This window comes from Podarcis raffonei, chromosome 10 (assembly GCF_027172205.1).
Source record: "Podarcis raffonei isolate rPodRaf1 chromosome 10, rPodRaf1.pri, whole genome shotgun sequence".
Taxonomy (NCBI): domain Eukaryota; kingdom Metazoa; phylum Chordata; class Lepidosauria; order Squamata; family Lacertidae; genus Podarcis; species Podarcis raffonei.
This window is the reverse complement of record NC_070611.1, coordinates 73,692,045-73,717,706: the sequence shown is the minus strand read 5'-3', so window position 1 is coordinate 73,717,706 and position 25,662 is coordinate 73,692,045. Positions and strand designations below refer to the sequence as shown.

General features: G+C 47.7%; 2 protein-coding genes and 1 pseudogene across 7 annotated transcripts in view; all 3 read left to right on the top strand.

The window, feature by feature from the left end:
• Positions 1–5,361, top strand: part of LOC128421947 (oocyte zinc finger protein XlCOF6-like) — a 41,569-nt pseudogene extending 36,208 nt beyond the window's left edge.
• Positions 1–25,662, top strand: part of LOC128421948 (oocyte zinc finger protein XlCOF6-like) — a 43,400-nt gene that overhangs the window by 12,144 nt on the left and 5,594 nt on the right. Inside the window, exons 1-3 of one of the 5 annotated variants that reach the window (XM_053405321.1) lie at positions 11,742–12,051; positions 15,643–15,787; positions 20,156–20,361. In XM_053405321.1, coding sequence (XP_053261296.1) covers positions 20,307–20,361 — 55 coding nt within the window. In that variant the 5' untranslated portion in view covers positions 11,742–12,051; positions 15,643–15,787; positions 20,156–20,306. Of the gene's footprint in view, positions 1–11,741; positions 12,052–12,998; positions 13,183–15,642; positions 15,788–20,155; positions 20,362–25,662 lie in introns of those variants that run through there. The other 4 variants (XM_053405324.1, XM_053405320.1, XM_053405323.1 and 1 more) reach the window with 4 other exon arrangements.
• Positions 24,238–25,662, top strand: part of LOC128422014 (zinc finger protein 239-like) — a 29,637-nt gene continuing 28,212 nt past the window's right edge. Inside the window, exon 1 of one of the 2 annotated variants that reach the window (XM_053405463.1) lies at positions 24,238–24,740. In XM_053405463.1, the coding sequence (XP_053261438.1) occupies positions 24,538–24,740 (203 nt within the window). In that variant the 5' untranslated portion in view covers positions 24,238–24,537. The remainder of the gene's footprint in view (positions 24,741–25,662) is intronic. The other variant, XM_053405464.1, reaches the window with a different exon arrangement.

The window sequence follows — 25,662 nt, the reverse complement described above, 5'->3', positions numbered from 1 at the left end:
GGTCTCATATAATGGTCCACATGGACTTCCTGAGGCCATTGGGACTGTGCAGGTGATTCATGAAGATCTAGAGGTGGAAACAGGAGTGGATGGAGGATTATGATGCCGATGATGGGAAATGTCCAAAGGAAAGATGAACCAGAGACAGAGAGGGCCTTTTCATGGAGAGAGAGTAGCTGCATTTCCTGTGAGAAAACAATTGATGTGAAAAGGCTGTTTTCCAAGATCTTTTTTTTTTTTTTTTATAAATTTTTATTGGTTTTTTCCACACATAATACAAGACAATACATCACAATACAAGACATACAAACATATAAACACGTATAATTTCTTAACCTTTCATTTCATAAGCCTTCTTTCAACGACTTCCCCATACCTCCCCTTTCTGCATCCCTGTTATCAATCTTTTCAGCATCCCCTAATTTCAATATATAATTTCAATACTTTCTTTAGATCTTATTTCTCATATCCAATTGCTAATCGCTGCAATTCTTTTTTGCATTACCCAAAACATTTTAGCATTCATTAATTTTACAACAGTTCTTAAGATAAATTTTAAATTTCTTCCAATCTTCTTCCACCGTCTCTTTCCCTTGGTCACGGATTCTGCCGGTCATCTCAGCCAGTCCCATATAGTCAATTACCTTAGTCTGCCATTCTTCCAATGTGGGTAGTTCTTGTGTCTTCCAATACTTCGCTAATAGTACTCTTGCTGCTGTTGTAGCGTACATAAAAAACGTCCTATCTTTCCTTGACACCAATTGGCCCACCATGCCCAGGAGGAAGGCTTCTGGTTTCTTCACGAACGTGCATTTGAGCACCTTTTTCATTTCATTATAAATCATTTCCCAGAATACCTTGATCCTTGGGCACGTCCACCAAAGGTGGTAGAAAGTACCTTCAGTTTCCTTACATTTCCAACATTTATTATCGGGCATATGATAAATTTTTGCGAGCTTGACTGGGGTCATGTACCACCTATAAATCATTTTCATAATGTTCTCTCTCAAGGCATTACATGCCGTAAACTTTATACCGGTGGTCCATAACTGTTCCCAGTCAGCAAACATAATGTTATGACCAATGTCTTGTGCCCATTTAATCATAACTGATTTAACCATCTCATCCTGTGTATTCCATTTCAACAGCAGGTTATACATTCTTGACAAGTTCTTAGTATTGGGTTCCAATAGCTCTGTTTCTAATTTTGACCTCTCCACCTGGAAGCCAATTTTCCTGTCCTGTTTGAAGACTTCATTTATCTGATAGTAATGAAGCCAATCTCTTACTTTTGACTTCAGTTTCTCATAACTCTGCAATTTCACTTTTCCCTCCTCCTGTTCTATAATTTCCCAGTACTTTGGCCATTTAGATTCCATATTAAGTTTTTTCACTTCCTTAGCCTCCATTGGTGACAGCCACCTGGGGGTTTTGTTTTCCGGCTGTTTTCCAAGATCATGCTGCTTTATTAATGATGACTGAGGATAATGAAAGGTTGCTGATGCATTACTATCATTTGACATCATTGCATCTTCATTTCCTAAAAATTTGGAACCTGGGTAGCATGCAGGGGAAATATAGTATATGTTGAAATATGAGGTGGTGCTAATGGCATCTGATATGCTCTCTTTTCCTTTGTTCTCTTCCTTGAAACCCAAACAGGATTTCCTTTCCTCCCACGCTGAGGAGGGTCATGGAGAAGAGAGACAGACTTCCAGGGGAAAGGGCACCTTTGGTTTCATTAGATATAGACCTTAAAATGTGTGAAATGTGGAACATGCTTCATTGAATGAGCACACATAGCTCACATAAACAAACCCCAAAAGTGGTGAAACCATTTAAAGGTATGGAGTGTGGAAAGACTTTCACTGATAGAACACATCAGCCGACTCACATGGGCAAAAAAGGATTCAAATGCAAGGAGTGCGGGAAGATCTTCAGTCAGAGTGGAAACCTCAATATACATCAACGGACTCACACAGGGGAAAAACCATTTAAATGCATGGAGTGCGGAAGGCAATTCAGTCAGAGTGGAAGCCTAAATATGCATCAACTGACTCACACAGGGGAGAAACCTTTTAAATGTATGGAGTGTGGAAAGTCCTTTCGTGATAATGGAACCCTTAGAGGACATCAAGAGACTCACACAGGGGAGAAATCATATGAATGTATGGAGTGCGGAAAGAGCTTCAGTTTCAATGCAATCCTTAGACGACATCAACGCACTCACACAGGGGAGAAACCATATGAATGTATGGAGTGTGGAAAGAGCTTTTGTGATAATAGAACCCTTAGAACACATCAACGGACACACACAGGGGAGAAACCATATGAATGTATGGAGTGTGGAAAGAGCTTTCGTGATAATAGAACCCTTAGAACACATCAACGGACTCACACAGGGGAGAAACCATATGAATGTATGGAGTGTGGAAAGAGCTTTAGTGATAATGGAACCCTTAGAAGACATCAACAGACTCACACAGGGGAAAAACCATTTAAATGCATGGAGTGCGGAAGAAAATTCAGTCAGAGTGGACACCTAAATATGCATCAACTGACTCACACGGGTGAAAAACCTTTTAAATGCATGGAGTGCGGAAAGAACTTTAGTGATAATGGAAAACTTAGAAGACATCAACGGACTCACACAGGGGAGAAACCATTTAAATGTATAGAGTGTGGAACGAGCTTTAGTGATAATGGAACCCTTAGAACACATCAACGGACTCACACAGGGGAGAAACCATATAAATGTATGCATTGTGGAAAGAGCTTCAGTAATAGTGGAAACTTCAATTTACATCAACGGACTCACACAGGGGAGAAACCATATGAATGTATGGAGTGCGGAAAGAGCTTCAGTTTCAAAGGAAGCCTTAGAAGACATCAACGGACTCACACAGAGGAGAAACCATGTGAATGTATGGAGTGTGGAAAGAGCTTTAGTGATAATGGAACCCTTAGAAGACACCAACTGACTCACACAGGGGAAAAACCATTTAAATGCATGGAGTGCGGAAGAAAATTCAGTCGGAGTGGACACCTAAATATGCATCAACTGACCCACACGGGTGAAAAACCTTTTAAATGCATGGAGTGCGGAAAGAGCTTTAGTGATAATGGAACCCTTAGAAGACATCAACGGACTCACACAGGGGAGAAACCATTTACATGTATAGAGTGTGGAAAGAGCTTCCGTTTCATTGGAAACCTTAGAAGACATCAAAAGACTCACACAGGGGAGAAACCATGTAAATGTATGGAGTGTGGAAAGTCCTTTCGTGATAATGGAACCCTTAGAACACATCAACGGACACACACAGGGGAGAAACCATATGAATGTATGGAGTGTGGAAAGAGCTTTTGTGATAATGGAAACCTTAGAACACATCAACGGACACACACAGGGGAGAAACCATATGAATGTATGGAGTGTGGAAAGAGCTTCAGTTTCAATGCAAACCTTAGACGACATCAACGGACTCACACAGGGGAAAAACCATTTAAATGCATTGAGTGCGGAAAGAGATTTAGTGATAATGGAAAACTTAGAACACATCAACGGTCACACAGATGAGAGAAACCATATGAATGCATGGAGTGTGGAAAGAGCTTTCGTGATAATAGAACCCTTAGAACACATCAACGGACTCACACAGGGGAGAAACCATATGAATGTATGGAGTGTGGAAAGAGCTTTAGTGATAATGGAACCCTTAGAAGACATCAACATACTCACACAGGGGAAAAACCATTTAAATGCATGGAGTGCGGAAGAAAATTCAGTCAGAGTGGACACCTAAATATGCATCAACTGACTCACACGGGTGAAAAACCTTTTAAATGCATGGAGTGCGGAAAGAACTTTAGTGATAATGGAAAACTTAGAAGACATCAACGGACTCACACAGGGGAGAAACCATTTAAATGTATAGAGTGTGGAACGAGCTTTAGTGATAATGGAACCCTTAGAACACATCAACGGACTCACACAGGGGAGAAACCATATAAATGTATGCATTGTGGAAAGAGCTTCAGTAATAGTGGAAACTTCAATATACATCAACGGACTCACACAGGGGAGAAACCATTTAATTGCATGGAGTGCGGAAGGAAATTCAGTCAGAGTCGACACCTCAGCGTGCATCAACTGACTCACACAGGGGAGAAACCATATGAATGATTTGTTCTCAGGAGCTAAGTTTTGTGCCTCACTGTGGTCCCAGTCATAACTGTAGCCTTTGAAAGCTCAGTAAACTATTACTGAAGAAGTCCTGCTGCCTGTGTGTGTCTTTTTGACCTCAGTGTGGCACTTGCTCTACACGTGGCCCCTCCCCTGCTGCTACTTAGCTCATGCCCTGGAGTTGCTGTACTCAAGCACACAAGATGGTTTTTGCACCAAACTCTGTCACCCCTACCACTACATGATCTCCAAACACTTCTTCTTCAACAGAACCTCATCTTGAAATACTGAAATTCAATGGGAGATTTCCCCCCAAAGCCTAAGTTCAAGACGGGGAATGTGGGGCTGCAGGTACCAGGGAAGTCTCCTGGTGGGCCCATCTTCACTCATGAACCCCATGGGGCAACCTGCTTATTCTGGAGTTTGAGAAGCAGTTTAAATGAAAAGATTGCAAAAAGTGCTTTATTTACAATGGAGTGTTTAAGGAACATCCAGGGACTTTCCCATGGAAGAACCCATTTAGATGTATGGAGAGTGGGACGTTTTCCTTTCAGTGTCCACTCTTTCTTCACAGCAATGAACTCAGCACGAAATCAGTCTTAAACACGCGATGTGTATTTGATGTTCTTGTGTTTATATGTAAAACTGAACAGCAATGAAATATTGAAGGCAATGTCTAACAATGTGAGTATAATCTAAGAGGTAAAGTACCTTTTGATAGAGAGGATGAATCTGGTTTGCTGGTGGTGAGTGAGGATTAGGGCTGGGCTCTATATTGATATCTGGTCCAATACTGGTTTCTAGACCACATCTCGATAACCTTTGAAGAACAACTGATATGGCAATACACTGTCAATCGCAGTGTGTGTTTCTGGGATGTGCCTGCAAGCAGCGGCAGAAAGCTTTTCTTCGTGAAGCCCCTGCAGATGCCGAGTTGCTGACCTCCTTCCAAAACGACGGGAAGTGAAAAACACACCTCCATTGCCCTGTGTCCTTCCAGCCTCTTTCCTCGCTTGCTCCCTTCTGCCGGTGTGTGTGCCTGACTTAGATATCCTGTGTGCTGTATTTTTTTACTGCTGAAACTGGATCTGCTCTCAGGAGCTAAGTTTTGTGCCTCACTGGGGACCCAGTGAGAACTGTATGCTTTGAAAGCTCAGTAAAGTATTACGGAAGAATTCCTGCTGCTTCTGTTTGTGTTTTTGACGTCAGTGTGGGAATTGTTCTACACGTGGCCCCTACCCCGCCGATACTTGGCTAAGGCCCTGGAGTCACTGTACTCAAGCATGAAAGATGGGTATTTTTGTGTCAGAGTGGTTTTTACACCAAACTCTCTCATCCCCCACCACCGCATGATCCCCAAACATTCAACAGAACTTCATCCCTGCCCCCTGCACGTTCTGAAGAAAACTTAAAATTTAATGAGAGATTCCTCCCCCCCCCCAAGCCTAACTGCAAGAGGGGGAAGGATGGGTTGCAGGTACCAGGAAAGTCTCCTGGAGGGCCCATCTTCACTCATGAACCACATAGGGGAACCCCAGAGCTACCGCTTATTCTGGGGTTGGGGAGGATAATATTTTTCCAGAGGTTATTAGTCAATCATGCTTAGGGAGTCTTCCTGCCAGAGGACCACAGTGCATATTGCTATCCTACTGATTTTACTGTTGCTGCTGCTTTTGCTGTCATGGACTGGCTGTGTACAGGGGTGGAGGAGACACCAGTCTGGGGGACCCACAAGGAAGAAGGCTCAGATCCTGGGGACTGGTGGTGGGATGGCGATCAGCAGATAGAGGGAGAAAATGGAGCAGAACGGGAGGGGAGGTGTTGCAAGCTGAGGAGGAAACAGGGTTTGGTGAGCAGGAAGAGGCTGGGACAGAGAGCAGTTCAGGCTCAGAGGGAGGAGAAGAGGGGCTAGGAGACCCAGAAGAGCCCGGCTACTGAAGCATCCAGGGAGACTCCCCCTCCGTCTGCGACCAGCTCCCCTCTCCCCTGGTCTCCTAGAGCACACAGAGAAATCCAGTTCAGACCCATGAGCCTATACATTATATTAATGGGTGTAGGTTTTTTTGCATCACTTTATGATGCTGTATTTTCTGCCCATTCACCCCATTTGGAGAGGTCCTTTTGGAGCTCCTTGCATCTCTCTTTCTTTGAGCAACCCTGGACAATTTACATCGACTTTTAAAACTTCCCCCCTTCACCCAGAATACTTTTCGAGTAGCATCTTCACTAGTATGTATCAAAGGGTTACACAAGTGCAACAATTGGTCACTCTATCAGATACATCTCTGGACACCTCTCCAGTACCCATCAGCTAAACATCAAGAAAACTATCGACACAATACAGTAGTACCTCGGGTTAAGAACTTAATTCATTCCGGAGTTCTGTTCTTAACCTGAAACTGTTCTGAACCTGAGGTACCACTTTAGCTAATGGGGCCTCCCGCTGCTGCTGTGCCACTACTGCACGATTTCTGTTCTCATCCTGAAGCATAGTTCTTACCCCGAGGTACTATTTCTGGGTTAGAAGTAGAAGATAATGTATTTTAAAATAGTATTATTTGTAAGTGATAAAATGTGAAGTTATTTTAAGTGTGATTTAAAAAAAAAAAGATGGTTAGAAACGTTGATATATGTAAATTGCTAAAGATGAAGTAAAATGAAAATCAGATAGGTGGGACTTGGGGAAGCCCACTTCACAATGTATAGGAAAATAAGGATATGACAAGACTTTGTTTGTATTGTTTGTTTTTCTGTTTGTGTTCTTTATTTGTGTTATAAAATGAATATTTTTTGGGGGGGACAGAAAAAACCCCATAAAAACAACTGATACGGCATATGTTTTTGAGTTGCATGTTTGCCTGGAATAGCCAGCATAAAGCTTTGCTTCATGAAGCCCCTGCAGATGCCGAGTTGTTGACTTCCCTCCCAGGCGACAGGAAGCGACACACACGCACATCCATTGCCCTGTGTTGTTCCAGCCTCTTTCCTCCCTTGCTCCCTTCTGCCGGTGTGTCTGCCTGACTTAGATATCCTGTGTGCTGTATGATTTTACTGCTGAAACTGGATTTGCTCTCAGGAGCAAAGTTTTGTGCCTCACTGGGGACCCAGGGAGAACTGTATGCTTTGAAAGCTCAGTAAACTATTACTGAAGAAGTCCTGCTGCCTCTGTGTGCGTTTTTGACCTCAGTGTGGGACTTGCTCTACACGTGGCCCCTACCCTGCTGCTACTTAGCTCATGCCCTGGAGTTGCTCTGCTCCAGCATGCAAGATGGTTTTTGCACCAAGCTCTGTCATCCCCACCACTGCATGATCTCCAAACAGTACTTATTTAACAGAACTTCATCCCTGCCCACTACACATTCTGGAAAAAAACTTGAAATACTGAAATTGAATGGGAGATTTCCCCCCAAGCCTATTTGCAGGATGGGGAAGGAGGGGCTACAGGAAGTCTCCTGGGGGGCCCATCTTCACTCATGAACCCCATGGAGCAACCCCAGAGTCGTGCTTATTCTGGAGTTTGGAGAAGATAGTACTTTCCCATATTCCCAGAAGAAGTTATTCAATCATGCTGCTAGGGAGTTTTCCTGCCAGAGTGTATATTACTATCATACTGATTTTACTGCTATGGCTGCTTTTGCTGTCATGGACTGGCTGGGGGAGGGGGGGAGGCACCAGCTGGGAGACCCACAAAGGAAGAAGGCTCAGTTCCTGGGGACTGGTGGTGGGATGGCAATGAGCAGAAAGAGGGAGAAAAGGGAGCAGAACGGGAGGGGAGGTGTTGCAAGCTGAGGAGGAAACAGGGTTTGGTGAGCAGGAAGAGACTGGGACAGAGAGCAGTTCAGACCCAGAGGGAGGAGAGGAGGGGCTAGGAGACCCAGAAGAGCCCGGCTACTGAAGCATCCAGGGAGACTCCCCCTCCGTCTGCGACCAGCTCCCCTCTCCCCTGGTCTCCTAGAGCACACAGAGAAACCCAGTTCAGACCCCATGATCCTGCACATGATATTAAGATCGTGTTTCCCTGCCCCCCAACATGCATCACTTTAATTTTCTTGACAATGAGCTGTATTTTCTGTCCAATCACACCGTTTGGAGAGCTCTTTTTGGAGCTCCTTGCAATCTCTCTTTGAACAATCCTGGACAATTTACTGCCACCAGCAAACTTTGCCCCCTCCCTGCTCACTCCTATCTGTTGAAAAGCCACGGGTCCCAATACTGATCTATAGGGGACTCCACTTTCTTCTTCTCTCCATTTATTGGAGTCTCCATTTATTACTATGTGTTCCTCCCTCCTCCCATCCTTTTGTGCTGCAGAGGGAACCCTGCGGAAAAGTTATGGGGTGAATTTTGCTTCCCCACACATCCAACACTGCTCAGCATTCAGGGAAATGGAAGAGGAAACCTGGCCACAATCCAAGAGACTGAGGTCAGCAGAAAGCAAAGCAAAGCCTACTCAAAGGGAAGCCGCTTCAGCTTCCAGCCGGTCTGCTCCCACAATGGCTGAAGAAGAATTGCCCTTTGGGAATGGCGGAGCTGAATGGAAGAGGGTGAGGAAGCCCCACAATCGCTCCTGCTGGAGGAATAGGGGCACTGACCCCTATACTCAAAGGTGATGGCCACTTCTGGAATCCTTGAAGGAATTCCCCCCACCCTGGTCCCATGCAGCTGGGCTCACTTGCCAGAGCCACCTGCATGGCCTGCCAACAATTCCCATCATCCCTAGTCTTGCTAGCTTGGGATGGTGGGATCTGTAGTCCAAAAACAGCTGGTGACCCAAATTTGGGAAACTCTGTTCTCCCTGAAGGACAAAGGAGGATTCACCTGCATTAGAACATCAGGTGAGCCCTGCAGGATCAGGCCCAAGGGGGGCCCTGTCCTCCCAGGGACCAAGCAGGGGCCTCTTCTGGGAAGCCCACTGGCAGCACTTGAGCACCAGAGAAGGACGGCTGCCTCTGATTGGGGAAGCACATTTCTTCTAGGGGCACATTTCTGGGGAAGTTTAGGGAAGTGTTTTAATGTTTAATGCCGTACAGTGGTACCTTGGGTTAAGTACTTAATTTGTTCCGGAGGTCCGTACTTAACCTGAAACTGTTCTTAACCTGAAGCACCACTTTAGCTAATGGGGCCTCCTGCTGCCGCCACACCACCAGAGCACAATTTCTGTTCTCATCCTGAAGCAAAGTTCTTAACCTGAAGCACTTTTTCTGGGTTAGCGGAGTCTGTAACCTGAAGCGTATGTAACCTGAAGCGTATGTAACCCGAGGTACCACTGTATTGTGTGTTTAGTATTGGGCTGGGAGCCGCCCAGAGTGGCTGGGGAGGCCCAGCCAGATGGGCGGGGGATAAATAATAAATCATTATATATATTCTTATATGGGGTCCCCACGATGCTCCCCAGCCTGGCTCCAGACTGCCAGGGAAGCTGCGTTGTGTTTTGTTGCAGGTGAGCCTGCCCTGTGCAACGCTGGGCTCTTAAAGGAACTTGGAGCTCCAGGCGGAGGGGCCACAGCTTCCCCACACTTGTGAAGCAGCCATGGGAGTGATGGGGAGGCAGGCGGCTTGCGGTGGGGAGTGGCGTGGAGTGGAGGAATCCGCGAGAAGGAGCTTCTGGAGCCTGGGCACCCCACTCCTTGCCTGCTCCCTGAAGGTTTCCTGAGCCTCCCCCCTTTTCATTTCAAGGATTGGGGGACCTCAGCATCCCAGGGTTGCTTTGTTCTGGGGGTGGGGAGTGAGCTATTTTGTTTGCTGAGGGCAGGAGTCACACTCCTGTCACATTGTGTTGTGTCTGTCTTTTAGGTAAGGGGGTGAGGCTCAGGTGGAAATGCAGGGAGAAGCAAAAAATCCTGGGGTGCAGAGTTACTCCGCTGCCCAGCTCATCAGGGTGTCACTCCCCGGGGGTCCCTCTGGTCAGCAAAAGAAGGAGTCTCCAGCCATGTTAAATATGCAAAACAGCAGCCAATTGACCTGATCTTTATTTGTTGCAACAAGGTTCAAACACAAAGGGGGGGGGAAGCTGCTCCTTTATCCCTTATGGGGTATCCAAGAGCCCATATAGGGTCCTTTTGTAGGTTCTCTATTGGTAGGAGGAAATAACAGAGGCCAAGCAGAGAATATTGAGAAGCAAAGCAGCTAGTAAGCCTGATCTTTACTGAAGCTGTTGCAACAGGGTGTTCCCCCCACAGGGAGGAGAGAGGAGGACCTCTAACAAAGTAGTGCAAGCCCTTATAAAGACATTTTGAAATTGCCCCCCCTGGAGCCCAAGACCGCCCCCCCGAAACATCATAAATACATCACAGAAGGGGTGTAGCCCAAGACCACCCCCAAGACATCATACCTACATGAGAGAAGGGGTGCACTACAACAGAAATCTGAGTGCAGTGTTTCTCTCCTGTCTGCCAAGTTACCTGATTGGAATACCTGGGCATCCTGGCCACTCTATTGTTATGATAGCTGTTCAGTTCCTGAATCCATGTCACAGGCTCACCCTATTCATATCTTAAATGTGCCCTTAAGACAGGATTTGTGCGCAAAGAGACATGGACAGGTTTCCCACTTTGACCTTGCAGAGAATTTGGGAGGGAGAAAATGGTTCCAGAAATTTTCTGTGCTCTTCAGACATGTGGTGGGTGTGTATGTGTACACACACACACACACACACACACTTGCTTCCTTGCTTGGAACATTTATTTTATATATATTAGACCTTAAAATTCTTACAACAATTGCATATGGTTGCATGAACTTTTAAGACCTCTCCCCATTTCCCACAATACATTTTTTCACAGCATCATCCATACATCACAAATGTGTCACATAGTAGGAGTGTTTGGAATTTAGAAACATGAGCCCATCACCCACCCCTGTCACAACCCCAGTTTCCCACACCTTTTAACTACCCTCTTCCCCAAAAAACCAGAATAGTTTTTACACATCCCCCTATCTGCAAGGCTTTCCTCCGCTTCTCCTCTAAAAGCATCAGGATTCAATCCACCATCCGGATGGATTTCTGCCTGGGGCATGTGCTGCCCTTGATCGCCTCCTGCCTCCTAAGGGATTCTGGAGTCAGGGGGAGCCCTGGAGACCCCAATTCCACAGGAGTCATTAGCCACTGGAAGCAGGTAAACCATTTAATTTTTGAGATTCTTTGACGTTTCAACAGTTTTCTATACAGTATTGGAGAGTCGGAGGAAACAGTCCGATTCATGGTATCCGCTTCTTGCTACAATTGTATAGGCTGCTTCTCTGAGCCTCTTTGCTGCTGTGCATGGAAGGTGCCTGTGCAAATGGTCATTGTCCTGGCCTTAGTCCGAGGCTGTGGTGGGGACTTGGGGTTTTGGGGGAGTCGTATAACTGTCCCCCCATCCTGGTCTGAAGAGCACCAATACCTAAAGCACGGACGCACGGCTCGTGGCGTGGGGTGGGCGAGGGAAGGATTTTACAATGTAAACATTGGGGGGGGGGAACCCACTTTGTAATTATATTGCGGGATCAGCCCCTCCCCCGCTCTCCTGATATACAGGTGGAAGGGGGGGGGGACAAACCTTCCTCCCCGCCCCCGCTCAATTCTTTCCCTCCCCTCCCGGCACATCCTTCCCTCACCCCGCCCCCACAACCCCAAATCCCGTCCCCAATATGTTGCTCCTCCTCCTCGCCATCCGACCTCTCCTCCGTGAATGGGGGGGTGAGAGCCCCCCTCCCAAACTGCCTGCTTCTCCCGGAAGTGGAGCTTCTGCTCCGGTTTGCTGCTCTGCGCCGTAGCTCTAGGGGCGCGCGCTTTCGGAAAGGGGAGGAGGGGCGGCAGGGGAGGACACCCCCCCCCCGTGGATATTGCAGGAAAGGAAAGGAGAATCGGGAGCGAGGACAAAGAGGTAATGGGGTTGCGGGGGTAGGGGAGAAAAGGACCCAGAGACCCCCGCCAGCTCCCAAAAGCGTCTTTCGTGGGCCCTCTTAGGCGCCTTGGCAGCGGCGGACATGGGGCCCCCACCCAGGGGGTCCCCGCGAAGGCCTCCTTGCCCCGTTTCCCCCGCACAGGGATCCCTGGGGCCCTGTGGGATCTGCACGGAGAAAGGCGGGCCATGAAAGGGTTAACGGGCGCGAGAGACGCCTGGATAGAGACCCCCGTGTGGCTCGTGTTCGGGGGGGTGCTCTTGATGGAGATGTGGGGCGCGCAGGGCGAGCGGTGGGTGAGCCCCGATAAGGCGGCCTCTGAGTGCAGGGGAGACTCAGGGAAAGAGGGAGGGGGTCGAGGAAGTCGGGGGGGGAGCATCCCTGGGGCGGGGAAGGGCAGCATTGGCATGGGGGGGGAGAGAGAGATACAGGAAGACCAGTCCTTGGGGAGACGTCTCCATCGTGGCGCCCGCGGGGAATCTCCAGAGCGGCCACCTTGGCTTCTCCCTGCGGCCCAGGAATCCACCACCCTTTCAAGGCGACCAGAGAGGGATCCCTGGAAAGTGGGGGGTCCTGTCCCCCCACCCTTCCTTCCTGCAAGCTCCATCCTCTGCTCGCCCCCATAAACGCCTGTCGAGACGCAGCGCTTCTGCCCAGTCCAACCACTGGTCCCCTGGAGAGGAGAGGAAATCCCGAGAGGAAGAGCGGAGGGGAGAGGCCTTCTCAGAAGCGGCTCTTTGTTTCCGCAATCCCACCCAGGAAGCAGCCAGAAACCTTTTCCTCTCTCTCAGGCTTCCATCTTTAATGTCTTTTCTGCTGAGGGTGAGGATAATGTACACCTGTCATCAGAAACCGGGGTGCAGAGTCCATGGAATGGCTCTCCGGCTTGATATAGAAGTTGCACCTCAAAAGCATTTCTGTTCCTCTTATTCTTTTTAGGTAGTGTCAGAGTGACTGACAAGCTGAGATACAACCCATCAGCATCCAGTGATAGTGATTGCATGAATCTTCCCAGTCAAAGGACCCATTTTCATGATAGACAATACCTCTGACTGGAGGCTCAACACACAGGGTGTGCCTATGCAGGCCAAAGACTACCAGTATTAGCACAGGTGAGCTGTGTGACCTTCCCAAATTTACAGACTGTATGTGAATGAGAGTTTGTGGGTGGGATTACAGTGTACGGCAACCCTGTGATTTTCTCCACCCGTAACATTTTGTGAGTTGATATTGCAGTACGAATTCCAAAATAATTACAAAAAATCACAAGATGATAAGAATGATTGTAGTATTTATATCCTGTCCATCTGGTTGGGTTTCCACAGTCACTCTGGGCAGCTTCCAGTACACATAAAATATATTAAAACATCAAACATTAAAAACCTCTGAATACAGGTCTACCTTTTACTATCTTCTAAATGTCAGATAGTTGTTCATTTCCTTGACCTCTGAAGGGAGGGCATTCCACAGGGTGGGTGCCACCACCAAGAAGGCCTTCTGCCTGGTTCCCTGTACCCTCACTTCTTGCAGGGAGGTAACCAGCAGAAGACCCTCAGAGGAGGACCTCAGTGTTCAGAGTGAAGGATGGGGGTGGAGACGCTTCTTCAGGGCTACAGGGTCGAGGCTGTTTAGGGCTTTAGGTCGCAGATCTTGCTCCTCCATAATGATCTCCAAGACCGACATACAGTTAGCAGAGTAGGAAAAAACATTCAGAGGCAGCAAAAAATTCATTTAGCAGAGAAATTTAGTACCTAAGGCAAAATATAGGAAAAACTTAACTTACAGTAAAACCCTAACTTAGTATATCAAATCAGCACTCAAGTAAGAAACACACAAGCAGAGTAGAGAATAGCAGAATAGGAAGTGGGACCAGGAGACTTTCAATAGTGCGATTTATAAAAAAATCCATGTCAGAGTAACCTTGGGACTGGATAACAAGCCTGACTCACTCCAGTTTAAACCAGTTTCTTCTGGTTCCCAAAGACAAGAAGGTTCAGCATAATGTCATTACAACTGATCCCACCACCTGCTTTCAGCAGAAAGGAAACTCCCTTATCAGCTAAAATGTTCCAGCTGGAGAAAACACCACTTTGAATCACAAAGAGTAAAACCACCAGAACCTTCTTGAACCAATAGACGAGGAATGATCTCTATACATTAGATCAACACTTTTCTTTTCCTGAAAAATGCAGCCATGACACTTAAAGGTCAGCACCAGCAGTGTGAATTGTGCTTGGAAACACACTGGAAGCCAGGGAAGATCCTTTAGGACCAATGATATATGGTCTTGATGGCAGCTCCCAGTTACTAGTCCAGCTGCCGCATTCTGGATTAGTTGCAGTTTTTGGGTCACCTTCAAAGGTAGCACCATGTAGAGCGCATGGCAGTGGTCCAAGCAGGAGATAACCAGAGCATGCACCACTTTAGTGAGACAGTGTGCAGGCTGGTAGCGTCTGCCTGCCACCTGTCCCACAGGGACAGTGCTTCTGTCTTGTCAGGATTTAACCTCAATCTGTTAACTACCATCTATCCTCAAACCACCTACAGGCATCAACACAGGGCATTCACTGGTTCATCTTCACTGGTTCCAATTTAAAAGAGAAGAGCTGGGTATCATCCACATGCGTGTGAACACCAGCCAAAACTCCCCCAGCGGCTTCATATAGATATTAAAAAGCATGGGGAGAGGACAGAGCCCTGAGGCACCCCACAAGTGAGCACCCAGGGGCCTGAACACTCATCCCCCAACACCACTTTCTGGACATGGCCCAGGAGGAAGGGTGGAAACCACTACACAGCAGTGCCCCAGCTCCCCTAGAGGGTCCAGAAGGATACCATGGTCAAAGGTCTCCAAAGCAGAGATCCAGCAGAACCAGGAAAGAGCTTTGCCCTTGGTCTCTAGCCTATTGGAGATCATCAACCAGCGCAACCAGGGTAGTTTCTGTCGTATGATGAGGCCTGAATCCCAATTGGAAGGATAATGGTGGCAGAAGCTTTTCTGGTCCTGCACCCCCAAAAGCTCCAGGCACAAGACTTTCATTAGCTTTGAAGGGGCCATCGGATACTTGGTGGTCTTTTCTTCAAAAGACAAATATTCTGAATACTTTATAATTGATGTATGATATAAACAGCACTTCTGTTTTACATATTCCACATTGGAGAGATTTTGCTACACAGGTCTGAGTTCATCGCTCCCCCTGAAACTGCTGTGTTAGCAGTACAGCAAGTGTGGACAGTGTGTTTGGGGGTTCAGGGCTGCCTAGACAACAAGAGCCCCTTCTCAGCCTGGCTTATATGGTCCCAAGGAAAGCAGAGCAGTACGTTAGGCACCAACTTGGCTGCAGGAGTGGCTGGAAGGAGGTGTGCAGGACACCATCCAACCCTCTTAGAGACTTTTCTTTTCCTAAAGAAAACCAGGCAGCGAAGGTTTAGGACCACAGTTTTCCTTCTCGAGGACCTCGCTTCCCAGGTTGACGAGCTCCATCTGCCCTTCACTTTCCTCTGCAGTATGGGCAGAATCTGCCTTCCTGACTGTGGGATTCACTGTTGTTCTCATCCTCTCCATCCACCAGGGCTTGCTTTCACCTGCAGCAGAATTCCCCAACCCACCAAGGATTGGAGACCCATCAGGTATCCTCACCTGGTTTAGCCGGCCGGTTGAAACCGTTCCTGGGCTTGTGGCCCCTATTCTATCCTGACAGCTTCTGGAAGCCACAGGTGAGAACTGAGTGCAGGTTGGGGACCATTGATGGATAGATTACCCCATAAGGAGCATGACATGACCCCCACCAAAGGAACTAATGCTCTCCTAACACCCCAAGACATCGTATAATTATGATATTTGAGACAGAACCGCAATAAATTCGTCTCTAGAAATAACACATCTTCAGGCCATAAATAAATTAATACTACTTATTCAAGGTACTACATATTCCACTAAGTACAGTTTATCTATTTGCCTTGAATATCACCTTTTTTAAAAAAAATAAATTTTTATTAAGATTTTAAAGGTTACAGGAAAAAAAGAGCAATCAAAAATGAAGGGAAAAAATGAAAAAAAATACACATCCAAAAACCAAAAAAAGAGAAAAAAGAGAAAAACAAATAAAAAACAAGTCAAACCTTTAACTCACTTACTTACATTCACTTATTTTCTTGACTTCCTCACACCTCCCATTTTTGTATTCTAATTCAATTAGATATTCCAGCAAATCCTTCCAGCTTTATTTTAATCCCAATAATTTATCTTAACATACTATAATTCCCCTCTTTATATTCTAATTCATATAAATATTCCAACCAGTCCTTCATCTTATTTTTATCCTTATATCTTATCATACTATAATTTCCCATTCTTTCTTTCACCAAATAACCATCCACTTTTACTTTATCCAATCTTAACTCTCATCCAAACCTATATATCTATACTTATATAATAATAATAATAATAATTTATTATTTATACCCCGCCCATCTGGCTGAGTTTCCCCAGCCACTCTGGGCGGCTCCCAATCAGTGTTAAAAACAGTACTGCGTTACATATTAAAAACTTCCCTGAACAGGGCTGCCTTAAGATGTCTTCTGAATGACAGGTAATTATTTATCTCTTTGACATCTGATGGGAGGGCGTTCCACAGGGCGGGCGCCACTACCGAGAAGGCCCTCTGTCTGGTTCCCTGTAGCCTCACTTCTCGCAATGAGGGAACCGCCAGAAGGCCCTCTGCGCTGGATCTCAGTGTCCGGGCTGAACGATGGGGGTGGAGACGCTCCTTCAGGTATACAGGACCGAGGCCATTTAGGGCTTTAAAGGTCAGCACCAACACTTTGAATCGTGCTCGGAAACGTACTGGGAGCCAATGCAGATCTCTCAGAACCGGTGTTATGTGGTCCCGGCGGCCACTCCCAGTCACCAGTCTAGCTGCAGCATTCTGGATTAATTGCAGTTTCCGGGTCACCTTCAAAGGTAGCCCCACGTAGAGCGCGTTGCAGTAGTCCAAGCGTGAGATAACTAGAGCATGCACCACTCTGGCGAGACAGTTCGCGGGCAGGTAGGGTCTTAGCCTGCGTACCAGGTGGAGCTGGTAGACAGCTGCCCTGGACACAGAACTGACCTGTGCCTCCATGGACAGCTGTGAGTCCAAAATGACTCCCAGGCTGCGCACCTGGTCCTTCAGGGGCACAGTTACCCCATTCAAGACCAGGGAATCCCCCACACCAACCCGCTCCCTGTCCCCCAAAAACAGTACTTCTGTCTTGTCAGGATTCAACCTCAATCTGTTAGCCGCCATCCATCCTCCAACCGCCTCCAGGCACTCACACAGGACCTTCACCACCTTCACTGGTTCTGATTTAAAGGAGAGGTAGACTGGGTGTCATCTGCATACTGATGAACACCCAGTCCAAACCCCCTGATGATCTCTCCCAGCGGCTTCATATAGATATTAAAAAGCATGGGGGAGAGGACAGAACCCTGAGGCACCCCACAAGTGAGAGCCCAGGGGTCTGAACACTCATCCCCCACCACCACTTTCTGGACACGGCCCAGGAGGAAGGAGCGGAACCACTGTATGACAGTGCCCCCAGCTCCCAGCCCCTCTAGACGGTCCAGAAGGATGTTATGGTCGATGGTGTCAAAGGCCGCTGAGAGATCCAGCAGAACTAGGAAACAGCTCTCACCTTTGTCCCTAGCCCGCCGGAGATCATCAACCAGCGCGACCAAGGCAGTTTCAGTCCCATGGTGAGGCCTGAATCCCGATTGGAAGGGATCCAAATGGTCCGTTTCCTCCAGGCGTGCTTGGAGTTGTTCAGCAACCACCCACTCAATCACCTTGCCCAAGAATGGCAGATTTGAGACTGGGCGATAGTTGGCCAAATTGGCCGGGTCTAAAGATGTTTTTTTAAGAAGCGGTTTAATGACCGCCTCTTTCAGCGGGTCTGGGAAGGCTCCCTCACAGAGGGAAGCATTCACCACCCCGCAGAGCCCATCGCCCAGCCCTTCCCGGCTCGCTTTTATCAGCCAGGATGGGCAAGGATCAAGGAGACAGGTGGTCGGTTTCACTTGTCCAAGCAGCCTGTCCACATCCTCGGAGGTAACAGATTGGAATTGATCCCATGTAACAGGACCAGACAGAACTCTAGCACTCTCCCGCCCTGGCCCTGCTCTTATTCTTAAGATGTTTCCCTAAGGTCAAAAAAGATTCCATTCCACGAATTTCCCATCTCTCATTAAGAAAACAAAAAACAAATTATATTCTATACACTTTAAATTCCCAATTTCCTTCCACCAGATCCCCTCCCCGGTTTCGGTCCCTAGCAAAAGTCCATCAATCTCGTAAAGCCATCAACCCGGAGATCTTAAATCCGAGGCTCTTAAATCTCTTTCATGTCCCCTCTGCCGGTCTTTTTGATAGTCTTTGGTATTGAAAACCAGATCTCGGGGAAGCTCCAACCCAACGGTAATCATATTCCTTCCTGCCAAACTTCCATGGTTAAAAATAGAGCCTATAGGATATTCCAAATCTTGTTTCACGCTCCTTTCAAATCCAAAGGCCCCCGAAACTCCAACCTCCACCTGGCTCAGATTTGTAATCCAAAGGCCATCTGATCTCCACATAAGGTGATCTCTCCATCTTTCATTTTCCAAACCAGGCCAGGCTTCCATCTCCAAAAATTTGCTTCTCCTTGTTGCCATCATGTCAGGCCTCAAATTGTAGTTCACCATTTGCATCTGTAGGGTTACGGCTCCCCCTTTCTTCACTTCAATCACAACATAGTTCTCCTTCTCAAATTTTCCGGTTTGTTCAGTTGAAGGAGATTCCTGTGCTGAATTCTTATCGAGTTCTTTACTAATACCCACTTTTGTTCCCAAAGTTATAACATTAGTAGTCAAAACATTTATCTGGTCTTGCAGCTTTCCCAAGAGAAAAAATGTCCTGTTCAATTCAGACTCAATTTCCTTCCCGACCGCCATCCTTAAACAGTCCAAGGTCAAAAAACAATTTCCCAGCTGCTCCTTAAAACAATGTCCCAAAGCTCCCTCTAGAGGGATTCAAGTTCCTTTTCACTCCTTTCAGCACAGACCCAAAAGTCCCATACCTTAAATTGTAACAGTCCTTCCTTCGTTTTAAACATAAGCTTGTAACAAAGATAGACAATAGAAACAAAGTCCTCTTTTGTATCTTGACAGCTAACTTGACAGCTGTCAAATTAATGTATTCATCGTCAATGGGCTCTCACGGACCAATCCCGGGTTCAGGGAAGTGGCACTTCAAATCCCAAATTTTGTCCTTCTCCTGCAGGCTCCCCTGCTTCCAAGAAAAATTGATGGTAATTTCAATCAGTAGAATTAAAATCCTTTACATAAAACTCCACGACCTTAGTTGACAGGTTCTTTGCTTCAGTTTATTTACAGAAAGGGGAGGCGGACTTCCTGTTTGGACCTTCCCCGATCGGTGCCAATTTAAAAATACTTTAAAAGTCCAATTTCCGTTCTACTCACGGGTTGTTGTTTGAAATCCAATTGTCCACAAGAAAAAGTCAGCGCTCTCCGGCAATGGCTGTGCGGCTTCACTCCGTAAAAATAGCGGTCAATTCGAAACACCGCGCCGCTCACCCCACATCACTTCGGAACCCCCGAAAAGGGGTTTCCCTGTGGGTAGGGCTCCTGGTGTCAGCCGAATCCCACATTCCCAGGCTTCCTCCGCCTGGGATTTTTAAAGGGTCTCCGCCTTCGCTGCGGCGGCAAGACCCGATTTTCGCGGAGCGGGTTCCTCTGGATCAGAGGAATTCCGCCATTGCCGATGGTGCTAACCCGGAAGTCCTGAATATAACCTTTAAAGTGTCATTTTAGGATAGTTCTGTATCAGAAGACGGGCACGAGATCAGACAGTACATTCTTTTAAAAATCATGCTGCTTTATTAACATTGATTGAGGATTATGAAAGTTGCTAATGAATTACTATCATTTGATGACATTGCAACTTCATCTCCTAAAAATTGGGAACATGGGTAGGAGGTGGGGGAATGTAGGAGACGTTGAAATAGGAGAAGGTGCTAATGGAGCTTGATGTGTTCCCCTTCCCTTAGTTCTCTTCCTTGAAACCCAAACAGGATTTCCTTTCCTCCCACTCTGAAGAAGGAGATGGAGAAGACAGTCAGAACTCCAGTGAATGGGGCACCTTTCGTTTCATTAGGAATAGACAGTAAAATGTGTGAAATGTGGAATATGCTTCATTGAATGAGCACACATAGTTCACATCAACGACCTCCAACAGGGGAGAAACCATTTAAAGGTATGGAGTGCGGAAAGAGCTTTAGTGATAATGGAAAACTTAGAACACATCAACGGACACATACAGGGGAGAAACCATATAAATGTATGGAGTGTGGAAAGAGCTTCAGTCAGAGTGGAGACCTCAATATACATCAACGGACTCACACAGGGGAGAAACCATATAAATGTATGGAGTGTGGAAAGAGCTTCAGTATCAGTGGAAACCTTAGAACACATCAACGGATTCACACAGGGGAGAAACCATATCAATGTATGGAGTGCGGAAAGTGCTTCAGTCAGAGTAGACACCTCAATATACATCAACGGACGCACACAGGAGAGAAACCATTTAAATGCCTGGAGTGCGGAAAGAGCTTTAGTGAGAATGGAAAACTTAAAACGCATCAACGGACTCACACAGGGGAGAAACCATTTAAATGTATGGAGTGTGGAAAGATCTTCAGTGAGAATGGAAACCTTAGAACACATCAACCGATTCACACAGGGGAGAAACCATATAAATGCATGGAGTGCGGAAAGTGCTTCAGTCAGAGTGGACACCTCGATATACATCAACGGACTCACACAGGGGAGAAATCATATAAATGTATGGAGTGTGGAAAGAGCTTTAGTGCTAATGGAAAACTTAGAAAACATCAGCGGACTCACACAGGGGAGAAACCAGTTAAATGCATGGAGTGCGGAATGAGCTTTGGTGATAATGGAACCCTTAAAAAACATCAGCGGACTCACACAGGGGAGAAACCATTTAAATGCCTGGAGTGCGGAAAGTGCTGCAGTCAGAATGGAGACCTTAGAAAACATCAACGGACTCACACAGGGAAGAAACCATTTAAATGCATGGAGTGCGGAAAGAGCTTCAGTCAGAGTGGAAATCTTAGAAAACATCAGCAGACACACAGGGGAGAAACTGTTTAAATGTATGGACTGTGGAAGGAGCTCCAGTCAGAGTGGAACCCTTGATTTATGAGAACAAACTCACACAAAACACAAACCTTATAAATATCAGGAAAGTAGATAGAGGTTCAGTCTTGGTGGAAATTCTAAATCAACAGATTCACGGACAGGAAGAACCTTTGGAGTCGAAACCCTACAAACCATCAACAGACTCAAAGAGGAGAAGCAGTTTAAATGAAAAGATTGCAAAAAGTGCTTTATTTACAATGGAGTGTTTAAGGAAAATCCAGAGACTCTCAGATGTAAGAACCCATTTAGATGTATGGAGTGTTGGAGGTCTTCCTCTCAGAGTCCACTCTTTTCTTCACAGAAATGAACTCAGGAGGAAATCAGTCTTTAACACATGTTGTGTATGTGAAGTTCTTGTTTTTTATGTGTAAAACTCTATCGTAATAAAATATTGAAGGCAATGTCAAACAATGTGATTATGATCTAAGATGTAAAGTGCCTTTTGATAGAGAAGGGGAGAGCGTTTGTCTGGATTGTTGGTGGTCAATGAGGATTAGGGCTGGGCGATATATTGTCCAAACTGGTTTCTAGACCACATCATGATAACCTTTCAAAAACAATTGATATGGCAACACACCAAGAATCACAGTGTGTGTTTCTGGGATGCTCATTTGCCTGGAAGCAGCCGGCAGAAAGCTTTGCTTCATGAAGCCCTTGCAGATGCTGAATTGCTGACTTCTCTCCCAGGCGACAGGAAGCGAAGGACACACCTCCATTGCTCTGCGTCGTTCCAGCCTCTTTCCTCCCTTGCTCCCTTCTGCCGGTTTGTGTGCCTGACTTAGATATCCTGTGTGCTGTATTTGTTTACTGCTGAAACTGCTGTACTCAAGCATGAAAAATTGGTGCATATGACTGGTTTTTGCACCAAACTTTCTCACCCTCACCACGTGTGATCTCCAAACACTGCTTCTTCGCTAGAACCTCTCCCTGTCTCCTACACATTCAGAAGAAAACTTAAAATACTGTAATTTAATGGGAGATTTCCCCCCAAGCCTTCTTGCAAGAGAGGGAAGGAGGGGCTGCAGGTACCAGGGAAGTCTCCTGGGGGCCCCATCTTCACTCATGAACCCCGTGGGGCAACCCCAGATCTACTGCTTATTCTGGGGTTTGGGGAAGATAGTACTTTTCCATAGTCCCAGAAGTTAGTAATCTTCCAGCCAGAGGACCAGTGTGCATATTATTATCATACTTATTTTACTGATGTTGCTGCTGTTGCTGTCATGGACTGGCTGGGTGGGAAAGGGGGGGAGGCACCAGCTGGGGAACCCCCAAGGGAAGAAGGCTCGGATCCCGGATCTTGTATGCCCCCTAAGTCTACTCCTAGGTCTGTTCAATAAAAGGCTAATTTGGTGTTATGGGGGGGGACCCAGGTGCGAGGCTCCTCAGCCACCCAGCTCATCAGGCAGAGCCCGTGGGTCCCTGCAGAATAAAGGAAGGAGTCCGGCCACCAACCGGAGCAAATAGCTGTAGATCAAGGTTTATTGCGCAACAGGTCCAAAGAGGAATTGAACCCCGAGGATGGGGTGACAACATCATCGCTACATCAGGAGGTGAAAAAACCTATCTGAGGATGTACAAATTCCAACGCGCTTTAGTTCTGGGCTGCTTCACTCCTTGCATGAATTTTACCTGGGTGTCGGGGCTGTGTGTGCAAAAGCCAAAGCCCCATTTTCCCCCGTAACACAGGAGTCACAGAGTCCAAGCCGCTGCTCAATGTACACCAGTACCTAAAACACGGACGGATCTAATCTCGTGGCGTGGGGGAGGGAAGGATTTTGCAATGTAAACATTTTGCGGTGGGAGACCCCACTTTGCGAGTGGATTGCCGGGATCAGCCCCTCCCCCGCTCTCTTGATCCCCAGAAGAAAGAAGGGAGGGGGAAAACCTTCCTCTCCCCAACCCCATTCCTCCCCTCCCGGCACATCCTTCTCTCACCCCGCCCCCTCAACCCCAATCCCGCCCCCCTACGTTGCACCTCCTCCTCGCCATCCGACTTCTGTTCTGGGAATGAGGAGGGGGAAAGAGACCCCTCCCAAACTGCCTGCTTCTTCCCGCAAGTGGAGCTTCTGCGCCGGATTGCTGCTCTACCCCACAGATCTAGGGGCGCGCGCTTTCGGAAAGGGGAGGAGGGGCGGCAGGTAAATCCCCCCACCCATGTGGATGTTGCAGGAAAGGAAAGGAGAATCGCGAGCGAGGACTAAGAGGTAAAGGGGTCGCGGGGGAGGCGAGAGAAGGATCCAGAGACCCCCTTGAGCTCCCCAAAGCGCCTGTCGTGCAACTGGATCCCTGCACGCGTGCTGCGAAGGGGGTTTTCCTTGGGCCCTTAGGAAGCCCACCCAGGGGGTCCCAACGAAGCCCCCTCGCCCCATTTTCCCCGCGCAGGCATACCTGGGACTCTGTGGGTTCCGTGCGGAGAGAGGTGGGCCATGAAAGGGTTAACGGGCGTGAGGGACGCTTGGATAGAGACCCTCCTGTCCCTCCCCTGCTCGTCTTAGTGGTCCCCTCCGGACGGAGAGACGGGGGGCGCAGGGCGTGGGGTGAGCCACGCCAAGGGGGGCCTCTGGGTGCAGGGGAGACTCTGGGACAGAGGGAGGGGGTCGAGGAAGTGGGGAGGGGGAGCATCACTGGGGCAGGGAAGGGCAGCAATTGGGGGGGGGGGAAGAGCTAGGAAGACCAGTATTTGGGGAGACGTCTCCGTGGTGGGGCCTGCAGGGATTCTCTGCCTTGGCCTCTCCCTCCCACCCAGGAATCGGCCACCCCTTCAAGGCGACCAGAGAGGGATCCCTGGAAAGTGGGGGGTCGTGTCCCCCCACCCCTTCCTTCCTGCAATCTCTATACTCTTCCCACCTCATAGGCCCCTGCCCTGCCCAGACTGTTGCAGGAATGCAGGAATGTATGTATAGGTTGGGGAGGGGGTTGCCCCTCCAGCAGATATCATGCACATGCAGCCCACTACCAAAATCAGCACCATCACTTTTGTGACTTTTCTGATTTGTCCCCACAATCATCCCAGTTTCTTCCTACCTATTCAAAGGGCCTTTGTTGCACAATACCAAATGTAAGAAGTCACTGATAAATGTCTCTATGTACTGGCTCACTGGGGTAACTTCAGAAATTCATATATGCATGTGAGCTCATATACTCAGCAGCCCCTCTGCCTGAGTGATAATCCCTGGCATCCTGGTACCTGAGTGCCAGACAGGTAGCCATGACAGAAATAACAAACCCAGATGAAGACAAAAGGGTGGGATTAACTTGGCTGGGAAACAGGTCAGGGAGGACAATGGATGGCTGGCTGGGGGTGGGGCAAAGGCCAAAGAAAAGAGGCCGACCCCTTTGTCCAAGCCCCTTTTGGTTTTCTTCCTTCCAGGATCAGGATCCTCAGGAGCGTGTGCTGGCAGCCGGATTAAGGTAAGTTCTGGCCTGATTGGAAGGGGCATGGCCCCTCCGCCAAGTTAGGGTGCAATTTTCTTTCTGGGCAGGCGCCCAGCTAGACCGCGGAGGGTGGCCTTCTTGTTTTTGTAGTGGCGGGGGGGGGGGATGGCTCCCCCGAGGCCGCCATTCGCCACCCTCCAGCTGTAGGCCACATTTCAGCTGTTTCCTTTTTGCAGGCGTGGGGGAGCATGGCCATGGGCTCCACTGGCCATGAATGGTGGTGTGCGACCCCAGACGTAGGCCACACGGCAGCTTTTAATTCTGCTGATGCCGCTTTAAACAACAGGCCGCATTTCTGCCATTTCCTTTCTTGTTGGGGGGGATAAGTCAGGCTGCATGGTGGTTATGTTTTTTTGCACTCCCCCCATCCCCCCCCATCTCGCACTTCTGCTCCTAGCAGGGAAATGTAAATATCTCTTTTGTTACACTTGATGGGTGTTTGGTGGAGGGCAAGGGGAGCCATGGGGCAGGGTCCAGGATGCTCAGATTACTGCCACCAGACCTCCCCTTTCATGATGTAAACATGATGTGGTTTAGGGGGGTGTAACATTGGCATCAGCAGCTAATAAGAGTTTGGGTTCTCTTTTGTTTGGGGCTTCCATCTTGTTCCACCTGGTGGCAGGTGGGAGTCCTGTCACGACAGTCTTCAATAAAGACCAAGCCGACTGGCTGCTGTTTTGCTCTGCTCTTCCTGGCTGGTGTCCTTGTTTTTTGTCCAGGGGGGCCCGTTAACAAGACACACCTTCCTTCCTGCAAGCTCCACCCAATTCCCACCCCATAAGCCCCTGACCTGTCCAGATAATAATAATAATAATAATAATAATAATAATAATTTATATCCCGCCCTTCCCAGCCGAAGCTGGGCTCAGAGTAGCTAACAACAATCAAAGTAACACAG